Source organism: Haplochromis burtoni, unplaced genomic scaffold (genome assembly GCF_018398535.1).
Source record: "Haplochromis burtoni strain Fernald_Lab_line unplaced genomic scaffold, NCSU_Asbu1 Contig_113, whole genome shotgun sequence".
Taxonomy (NCBI): domain Eukaryota; kingdom Metazoa; phylum Chordata; class Actinopteri; order Cichliformes; family Cichlidae; genus Haplochromis; species Haplochromis burtoni.
In genome coordinates, this window is record NW_024582474.1 from 1,600,437 (window position 1) to 1,611,478 (window position 11,042).

The 11,042-nt window shown below is 38.5% G+C and overlaps 1 protein-coding gene across 1 annotated transcript in view; it reads left to right on the top strand.

Moving 5' to 3' along the window:
• Positions 1-11,009, top strand: part of ror2 (receptor tyrosine kinase-like orphan receptor 2) — a gene marked incomplete at its 3' end in the record, with an annotated part of 35,519 nt that extends 24,510 nt beyond the window's left edge. Inside the window, 5 exon segments of the mRNA XM_005929040.3 lie at positions 45-75; positions 3,162-3,283; positions 3,393-3,707; positions 4,594-4,848; positions 10,804-11,009. Of these exon segments, the coding sequence (XP_005929102.2) occupies positions 45-75; positions 3,162-3,283; positions 3,393-3,707; positions 4,594-4,848; positions 10,804-11,009 (929 nt within the window).
• Between the last annotated feature and the right edge of the window lie 33 nt (positions 11,010-11,042).

The window sequence follows — 11,042 nt, forward strand, 5'->3', positions numbered from 1 at the left end:
GTCACTCCTTATTTTCATGTACTTGTTTTCTTTCTGATTTACAGGACAGATGCCCACACAAGGCCCAACTGAACCGTAAGTGGCCATCTTCTTGTTAATAGTGTGTTACGTGTGTTTATCTGTTTGTGTTTATATGTTTGTAAATATTTTTAATCAAGGATTTTTATTTTTTTTAACAGTTTTTGCTTGTTTTATTTTTTGTTTTGTTTTGGGGTTTGGGGTTGTTGTTGTTGGGGTTTTTTGGGTTTTTTTTAGTTTTTTTTTTTTTTTTTTTTTTAGAAATTAGCGAATTTTAAGTGTCAACCTATAGCACACAGATTGTGGCTATAAGATGTTAGTGCCTTTATGTGTTTGTACAGTCGCTGATGGACATTAGCAACTGTGGCCAGATGGTATCAGTTTATTTGTCCTTCAGGAACTCCCTGCATACTTTTGTAAAATTTAATGGAAATTGAAATTAGTTTCAGCAGTCTCCCTCAAGCAATGCTAAGATTGTTAGTGCTTGTATTAAGACCAAGATTGTTGTCTCTTACTGATAAATTCCTAAACTGCAGTGAAAAAATGCACAAGAAAAATTGACAGTACTGACCAAGCCAATAACAGTAGCCACATGCGGCATTGACTGGACATGTAGTTACATTGTTTTGATGGGTTTGCGGGTTTGTGGGCTTGCAGTTATGACATAGCTACATTGCAGATTTCCCCTTGAAGCATAGATCCCCAGTAATGTCTGATTTAGACTTCTGCAGCTGTAAGTGGACGCCGTTGTTGCTGGCATCTGTGCTTGCACTAGTTTAAAAACCTCACCTTTGCTCCTCCAGAGATGGCTTTTGTCATTGCAGCCAAATAGCTCAATGTTGGTCTCATCTGATCATGAAACCTTTCTCCAGAAGGCATTTGGCTTCTTCTGGGTAGATTCAAATTTCAGTTAAGGTTAAAGGTGTCCATTTTGGAGCAGGGACTTCTTTCATGGTCAGTACACTCTCACTCCATGGTGATGTAAAACTCACTTCACTGTGGAGAGTGACAGTAGTATTCCAGCAATTTTCAGTTCATGTTAGGTGTGAGCCTTGCTTGTAAACATCCCTACCAATTTCCTCTATCCTGAGTGTGACCGTTTGGATCTTGTTTCAGACCTTGGCAATGTGGTGACACATCTGAATAACTTGGGCACAATTGTTTGAACTGCTGGTCTCAGAATCTGCAGTGGTTTAAACTTGTGTGAAACTTCCAACTTGTATAAATCTACAATTCTCCTTCTTAGATCATCACTGAGTTCCTTGGACTTTGTGAGTAGTGGTCAATCCAATGAGTGCTTTCAAACTGCTGGCAAAAAGAAACTAGTAGTTAATAATTGTCATTAACAAGATGTTAACAAGATGTTAGTACACCTTGGTCTTGATGAGTTAAAAGAACCTGTACAACCTCTAGCACCACTTAATAAAATATATAAAATGTATGCATATATTTGAGTATATATGCATACTTACAATATTAGAGAAAAGTTGATTAAAAATGGATGCCGTACAAGCATCACACCCTAAAAGAACATTTCAAAGAATTCAAAGCCCAAAATTAGCATGAGATGAGTGTAGTGTATATAAATCTTTTGCCCCAAGTGCATTTACCTTAAATACAGCTTTCTCTGTCTACTTTGTCAACTGTGTTGCATTAAACTTATGTGTCATAAATCTTTGTAATGTTAGGTGACCTGAAATTACTGTTTCGGAAAGTCTTATATAAGGAGGTTGAATAGCCCAAAGTATGAACGGTAAATTAATAGTGGTGGAAGCCACTGACCTCTTTTGCTGCTCCTTTCTGTTTTTCACTAGTTTCTGCATTTGGCTAGGGCTAGTGTCACTGCTGCTATCATCAGCATCTTTGGACCCTAAAGATGTTTTACAGGTAGCCCATCTTCTTCATGATGGCAGAACAAACAGGATGAGCACTGCCAGAACCCTTCAAATTGACATCCACTAGGCACTGGTGTGAAAGTCTCTGGCTAAACAATAACATACAGACTTCATCGGGCTAGCCTAAGGGACCGACATCATCTAGTCGGCTCTGTGCTCATTAACTAGCACTGAAATGGTTTTCCAACAGTCTTGAAGAAGTTCCCAGAGATGCTGAGCACTTGTTGGCCCTTTCGCCTTCACTCTGCGGTCAATTTCATCCCAAACCATCTTGATTGGGTTTAGGCCAGGTGTCTGTGGAGGCCAGCCCATCTGGCACAGCACTCCAACACTCTCTTTCTTGGTCAAATAGCCCTTACACAGGCTGGAAGTGTGTCTGGGGTCATTGTCCTGTTGAAAAATAAATGATTGTTCAACTAAGCACAAACCAGATGAGATGGCGTGTTGCTGCAGGATGCTGTGGTAGCCATGCTGGCTCAGTGTGCCATCAATTTTGAATAAATCCTCAACAGTGTCACTCGCAAAGCACCTCCTCCTCCATGCTTCACGGTGCAAACCATGCACGAGAGGCCATCCGTTCACCTTTTCAGTCGCACAAAGATACAGCGGGTGGAACCAAAGATCTCAAATTTGGACTCATCAGACCAAAACACAGATTTCAAAGATTTCCACTGGTCTAATTTCTAATCTCACATCTGTGAGGTGAGAACATTTCATCGAATACATCATCAAAAAAACAAAGGGGGACTACTTTGAGGAATCTAAAATATAAGACACATTTAGAATTATTAATCAATTTTTTTCTTTGCTACATAATTCCATTGATCATGCTTCATATATTTGATGTCTTCAGTAAGTATCTACAATGTAGAAAGTAGTGAAAATAAAGAAAAAACATTAAACGAGAAGGTTTGTCCAAACATTTTCCTGGTTAATTACAGGAATCTAAATTATACTGAATTTCTGGGTAACGTTTAAGAGTTTACAAAAACTGTATAATATATCAGCTGACATTCATGCTTGATATGGATTATTTAAATATGCTTATTACAGAAGACCAGTATGCATGTGTAATGTGCAGCTTACATTGCAACAGACTACGTATATTTTTGAAGCAACAGGTTACATCTACAAACAGCAAAGATGTGCAGAGCGTATAAAGGCCAGACATCATATTACATCACATTTTCTCCTGAAGTCATTTAAAGAATTTAAACCTGTTTTTTGTTTTGGTTTTTTCCTCTTTAGGTCACGTGAAAAACATTTTTGCCAGCCATATCGTGGCATTGCCTGTGCTCGATTCATCGGTAACCGCAGTATCTATGTCGAGTCTCTGCAGAAGCAAGGGGAGAATGAAAACCGCATTACAGGTGAGGAAATTAGGCATCCTTCATGGTTGATATATTCCTTAATTCTAAACTTTAATAATATCTGAAATTTCCAAGCAAACAGTTAAAACTTTTTCCACTTTTTTTTAAGCTGCCCTCACTATGATTGGAACATCCACCCACCTGTCTGATCAGTGCTCTGAGTTCGCCATCCCATCCTTCTGCTACTATGTCTTCCCTCTGTGTGATGAGCAATCTCGGGGCCCTCAGCGCCGTCAACTCTGTAGAGATGAGTGCGAGGCTCTGGAGAATGACCTTTGTCTTGCTGAGTACACCATTGCCAGATCGAATCCTATGTTACTCATGCAGCTTGAGCTCCCAAGCTGTCACTTGCTGCCACAGCCAGGAACACCTGCTGCAGCTTCCTGTATGAGGATAGGAGTACCACCAGAAAAATTGGGTTCATGTAGGTGGATGAATGCACACACAAAAATGTGTAAAAATACCCCAGTTATGAAACAAATGTGCAAGCATACACCCCATTACTGCGTACTATATTCAGTCAGGGTCATAAATATGTTCTTCTGTACACCACCATTTTGCTTCATAGTCTCATATTTTCAAACTAATTGGACATTTACCTGATAAGTTTCAAGGACTATTACATGATAAAATAAGCAGATAAAAGATCTAGAGATGATTTCATATGGATGCATTTCATAGCTGTTAACCAGCCAACCAGCCAATCCCATATTGGTTGTTTGATTTGAAATCCAATCTGGTAGTGTAGAGAGGAAAAATTACAAAACATTATGTGTTGTCCAACAAACTTACTTACCTAACTGTATTAAGCAGGGAGGTTCACTGTAAAACTGACCAAAGCTGTATCGTAGACATAACTTCCAGCCCTGCATTTGTAATTCTAGGTACCATTTTAATTGTTTATATATTTTTATATTCTGATTGGTTATTGTGGTTATCTCTTTAATGCACAAGAGGTCTACAGTGGCATACACAGTTTAATTTTAAACCACCAAATTTCCCTAAATAAAAGTGCATTTTTTGTCTAAACCACTGATGGGAGACTGATGCATTTCATAAATATAGCGGTTCACATTTACCTTAGAAATTATGTTGCACCTATTTTAATTTTATTTCACAAATTAATACAATTTTTGCGTTTTAAAAATTTTTTGTCAATAAATAACCTGCAAGGGTAAACATAGAACTGGGAGCAGAGGATCATATATTTTTCTTTCAATTATAATTAATACATCATTTAGCACTCATTAAATTCTCAAAATTTCAGACACCTGAAATTCATTGTCTGTCTGTCATTGTCCGTTCTACAGATTCCCCCTCAGATCACAGCTGCTATAATGGAAGTGGAGTTGACTACAAGGGCACAATCAGCATCACTAAATCTGGTCACTACTGCCAGCCATGGAGCGCTCAGTACCCGCACAGTCACCAGCTGTCTCAGGAGTATCCTGAGCTCTGGGGAAGTCACAACTTCTGTCGTAATCCAGGAGGCCTAATGCAGGCACCCTGGTGCTTCACCCTGGACCCTCTGGTCAGGGTGGACCTGTGTGAAATCCAGCCCTGCAGTAAGTATCATAAGGGAATTTCCTCCTAAGTTATCAGCTGTTTAAGGAAATCCCAAAATATATAGTGTCTTGGTTTGGTTTTATGCCACCCCTTGTTTCCAGAAGTGCTGCAATACACCTAGGCATTAACTTTTCAAGCATAGTTTTGAAAGTACCTATACTGATGGGGTGGAACATCATTGTTTCATAGGTTATTCCCTCATTAGTGTTTTGATCCTGGTTGTGGAAAGTGCTCTCTTGATACCTTGGTGTTTAAAGTTGACTATGAAGACTATGGCATGTGAATCACATCATTTTCATTTTCTTAAGACAATTCAGTGAGCTTTCTTGCTCTGTGAATGAGGCCATTATCATCCATCAAGAGGCTACAACCATCAGGTGATCACTTAGAACAACTCTGTGTTGATTTACAATGACCCTTCCCTCTAAGTGACAAGGTGGACCTACCGGATTTCCTCATGGGAGGGCTCAAGGTTTTCCTGACCTGTCTGTATATTATCCATTTAAATTTAATTTATTTTCTTTAGAGTGCCTCAAGGTGATTTTATATTGCAAGGTAAGGGTCCTGCAATGTTAAAGAGTAAAACCCAACAAGCAGATGTTCTCCTATGAACAAGCACTTTTCAACAGTGGGAATAAATTAACCTCCTGTCAAAAGGATGATGGATCTGAGAACCTGGCATCTATTGTGAGAGGCTGTTTTTTTTAACCAGTTTTTGTCTGAGTGTATGGCTGGGTCTGAAGTACACTGGGACACTCAGACAAAAACTGGTTCATCCCAAGGACAAAACTCCTAAACACAAATTAAACTACATAGTACATGCTGTTCAGTGCTACATTGGCGAGACCAAACAGCCACTTCATAAATGCATGGCACAACATAGACAAGAGCCACCTCAACAGGGCAAGACTCAGCTGTACATCTGCATCTAAAGGACAAACGTCGCTCTTTGAGGATGCCAATGTCCACATTTTGGACAGAGAAGACAGATGGTTTGAAAGAGGAGTGGAGCCATGTATGTCCATTGTGAACGGCCATCTTTGATCAGAGGGCGGGGTTTACAGCACGACTGTCTGCCATCTATACTCCAGTTATGAGATCCCTTCCCAGCCTTAATGCCCACTCACATCCAGGGCCACGTGATCTCACTAAATCACAAGATAAGATGGTGCTAGGTCTCACAATGTGTTCACCTGAAACCTTGGCTGCCTAATCAACCTTTTCAAATAAAACTTCTTAATCTTTCAGTCAACCCAGAGCTCATAGAGGTGCCTTAGGTGCCTCAGCCTTAGAGGTGCTAATTCTTATTCCTGCCACTTTGCACTTGACTGCAAACTGCCCCAGTGTGAGATTGAAGCCACTACCTGACAGAGCCAACAGAATCACATTATGCACAAAAGGCAGAAACAAGAATCAGTTCAATTACATTTTATTTATGTAGTGCCAAATCACAAAAACAGTCACCCAAAGGTGATTTATATTGTAAGGTAAAGACACTACAATAAGAGAGAGAAAACCCCAATAGAGATTAAAGAGGGCAGGGAGCTAGAGATTAATAATAGCTAATGATTAAATACAGAGTGGTGTGTAAACAAACAGTGAATGAAGAAGTTGAGTGAGTAAGAAAAACTCAGTGGATCATAACTAATGGGGGATTCAAAGTCACCTGAACCAGCCCTAACTACATGCTTTATAAAAAGGTAGGTTTTTAGGACAGCCCGATGATATTAATTTACAATACTCCGGCTGAGAGGCAATAAATGTATGAACTAGTTTTTCAGGATCATTCTGAGAAAGGATGTTTCTAATTTAGAGATATTACACAAATGCACGAAAGCAGTCCTACATATTTGTTTAATATGGATTGAAGAACCTATGACTGTGAAGATTCTTCACAGTATGGTGTCGAACCAGAGTAAATATCTGGTTCGACACCATGTTTCTAAGATGTTTAGGGCTGAGTACAGCAACGTTACTTTTATCTGAATATATAAGCAGTAAATTATCAACATCATCATTGTCATCAACATCTTTATGCTTTTAAGATATTTGTACAGTTTAACTAATTGTTGTATGTCATCTTGTTTCATTGACATTTGGAGCTGTCAATGAAGCAATCTTGTACAAAGCAGTCAAAATGTATACTAGACCTTTGAATGATATGCCTAAAAAAATGATGTATAATGTAAACAGAACTGGTCTTAGCACAGAACCCTGTGGTACTCATAATTAAACTTTGTGTGTGAAGAGGACTCCCCATTTACATTAATAAATTGGGAGTCCATTAGGTAGATGTGATCCTTGGCTCATTAAAAGTAATGGGGCTCAAGTTCTGTGTAGTTGAGCAGGCATCAAATGGGTCACTGAGTCACATAATCCCTCACAGGTCCCAAGAAGGACACAGTCAAATGCCTTCCGCAAGTCCACAAAGCACATGTACACTGGTTGAGCAAAGTCCCATGCACCCTATTATAGAGTGGCTAAAGAACTAGTCTAGGGCTCCTCGGCCGAGGGGAAAACTGAACTGTTCCTCCTGAAATTGAAAGATGATTTCCCCCTATTATACCTTTGTGTATACCTTATCAGGGTGGCCGAATAGCACAATCTCTCTATGACTTGAGCACAGCCTCCTCCTTTTTAAAGATGGTAACCAACAATCCAGATGTCCCGCCCAGGGCTTTAACGAACTTACTTAAGAAAATCTCATACACCCCTTTGGGCCCATGCCACCAGGGAGTTTTTTTTGTTTGTTTTTTAACCTCCCTTATTGACCTTCCCTCCAGTGATGAGCAAGGCATCCCCTTGTCCTCAAACTTTCCTCTAGAGAAGTTTTGAATGTGGGGTTAAAGAGATGAGTATTCCTTCCACCACTTGGCTATATCCTCAGTTTGTCTGTGGAAAATCCATATTCCATATTCCCATCCCCTCCTAAGTCACCCCTACTAAGACGGTTTACCAGAATTGTTTAGAGGCCGACAAAATGTTTGTTTCTGCTAGTCCCACAGGAGTCCCACAGGCTAGCCAAGCCTGATAGGATGACGTCTTCTCCTTAATGGCTCTTTTCATCTTCTGTGTCCACCATCTCGTTCGGGGATTATCACGTTCTAAATCTTTTAATCTAGAAGCAGCCAGTTGTCATTCACAGGAAGGCAAGCAGCTAAGCAAACAAATCCAGCAAGGGCAGGCAAAAGCAAAATCCCCCAAAAATATTTACAGGAATTAGCCCACTGACATGGGCAATGTTGTGAAATGGAAGGTGCTGTGGTATCATTAGTTTTTTTTTGTAAACAAAACAAAAAACATGGGTTTTGATATTGCATCATTTGAGATTTTTTCCATGAATCTCATTTTGACAGGTACACTTTTCAGATATTTCAGAAATACTTAAATACTTTTTTAATGTTTATTCACACAATATTTGAAATATTACAATTATTCTACAAAACAGATATTTTCTCAGATTATGTTTAAAGCTATAACAAAAGAACGTATGATTAAGAAAAATAATACAAAACCTTGATCGTCACGACTACAAATCTGCAGCATTTTTTCTGCAATGTAGACCCCATCAAGAAAACCCAGTTTTAAAGCCGAAGATTTCAAAGGCATGTTCTTAACCATCCACAATGCTTTCCTATTAATCTGTTATACAATATTGCATACCTTTTATTATAATTTTCTTTTAAAAAAATCATCCTATTGAGCAGCACACATCATTCTTAAGAAAAGGGAAAAGCAGTTTTCATAGTCAATTGAGTAAACTTAATTTTCAAAAATGAAAAAAAATAAAAATAACATGTGCTTTTGATGCTGCCAGTTGGTCACTAGGTGAAACAAATAAGCACAACTTCTGGCTGCACAGCTCCATTCACTGTGAATTCAGGCTCCGCTACAATAGTTCATCTAGATCAGGGATGTCAACTATAAGGACCGGGGGCCGGCATAGACTCTAATCTGGCCCTCTGAACAATTTATATTTTTGGACAGCTTTTCCTCCTGACAAAGACCTCACCCACAGCCAGCCACTATACACCAAAGTAGTGAAGTAATAGATAAACAATTAAATGACAGAAAAGCTCCTGTTTTTCACTGTCTACTATAGAAATTTTGGTTTTATAAATATGGGACAGTCTGGGCAGTGAACTACCAGAACTCGTTCTGTAATTTTACACATTTATCATATCAAGAAACTCAGTTGTACTTCTTTAGCCTATATTAAGAAATCTCAGGGATTAAATGTGTAGTTAAGCATCTTTATGCTGACAGAAAGTGGAGTTTCACCCATCTGGCCCACTTCAAGGTTCAAGGTTCTTTATTTGTCACATGCATAGTTATACAAGTATAACACACAGTGAAATGTAGCCACACACAGTGAAATGTAGCCATACAACGCCACACATCTAAGGTTGATAAGTTTATATTTTTATTCATTTAGAAATCCAGAAATACTGTTCATAAAGAGACTAGCAAAAAAAAAGCATTAAAGAACTGATTTGGGTAGGTACTTCCATCTATGGTTATTGGTAAAATTATTGTTCACTGTTTTGAAAATTGGTGAACAAATGCTGATAAGTAACTTTTTGCAATTGTGGAACAAGTACGTCACTAAATCCCATGCTTAATTAAAAGCAATAATGCTACAGTATATGTTGTACATTTTGTAAATAAAAGTACAAAGGTTTTGCATTACAATATACTTTAAATTCTATATAAGAATCTGCACAACTGAGAACTAATTCACTGTAGCCAAATTACACCATCATTTATTAGCTCATTTGTATTTTATGCTAATCTAATTCTGATAAATGGAGTTCACAGTGAAATATTTGCCTTTCTATAGTATATCTTTTCATGAATAAATAAAAAATTTATAAGAAAGATTTGCTCTGTGATTCACATCAGTAACTTGTTTTCTCGATTAAAGTAAAGTTTGCCAGTCTGCATATAGCTGTTGTTTCTATTGTACTGATTTATCACTGACTTCACTTTGATGGTATTTGCAGTTACATGTGTCCGCTGCAGGCTGAGCAAAAACGTTTTGTTGGCAGGTTTAAATGTCTCTATTATTATCATTTCTAAGTACCTGGGTAGTTTTCCTTTTTTTAAACTAGAATTTAATTTTCTGCTGACCCTTGAAATGTTGGAAAAATACATTAGAAATTATTTTCAGAACAGACTATTTAGCTAAGAACAGCTTCTAACTTTACTTGCTTCCACTCTAAAAGAAAGATTTTTGATCTAATCAAACAAAAGAGTGTCTGTTTCACACATTCACTGAGGGACAGAGATGCAATAAACTGTTCCTGCAGCACCTTTTGTTCACACAGGTCATTTTTAACACAATTTGACATTCACACACAATCGACTGGTAACACTAAACTACGCTGCACACATGGTGACAAAAGATCATTATATATAACTGCCCTATTAGCTATCATGTGCCTGGAGAGATTTGGACATGAGATTTACCACCATCACGTAGCTTTTCACATTACTCTGGCAAAATGCCAATACCCACAAAGACTAACCCCAGTTTTGGGGAAACACACATTTGTTACTTACCCTTTCAATACATGAGTACAGTCTTAAAGACTTCTTAGTGATAGTTGTCAGTATTTCCCGTGCTGCACAGCAAACAATAACTTTTGATATCTAATTCGGCACACTTTATTTTCCAAATTGTAAACAAATGCGGTGTAAAACAGCGCTGATGTTGCTGTCATGGTGAAGTGTCCATCATAACCAATCATATTAGGACACTCCTCCTTCCTTTGGGCTCCACCTCCAGACATTTAAAAGTCAGTTGCAGCTACCTGCAGCAGCATGCGTAAAGCAGACACTTCCACGTGTGTTCAGAGTTCCGCGCACCAGAAATTTAACTGCGCGAGAGGCAGTGAATATAAAATTATTTTCATTTTGTACATAATTTGACCTTGTTTCTGTTATTATTTCAGAGCCACAAGAAAACCCCAGGAAGGAGATCCTGTTTATTTTAATACCTGCAGTTGCCATCCCATTGGTTATCGCTTGCCTCTTCTTTCTGGTTTGCTTGTGTCGCAATAAACATAAGGCTTCAAATGACACACCACCTCGTTCCCAGCTCAGCAGCTCACCCTCCCAGGACACGGAGCTGTCGCCCCTGAATCATCAAAAACAACAGGTAGCAATAATAATAACAAGGTAACATTAAATA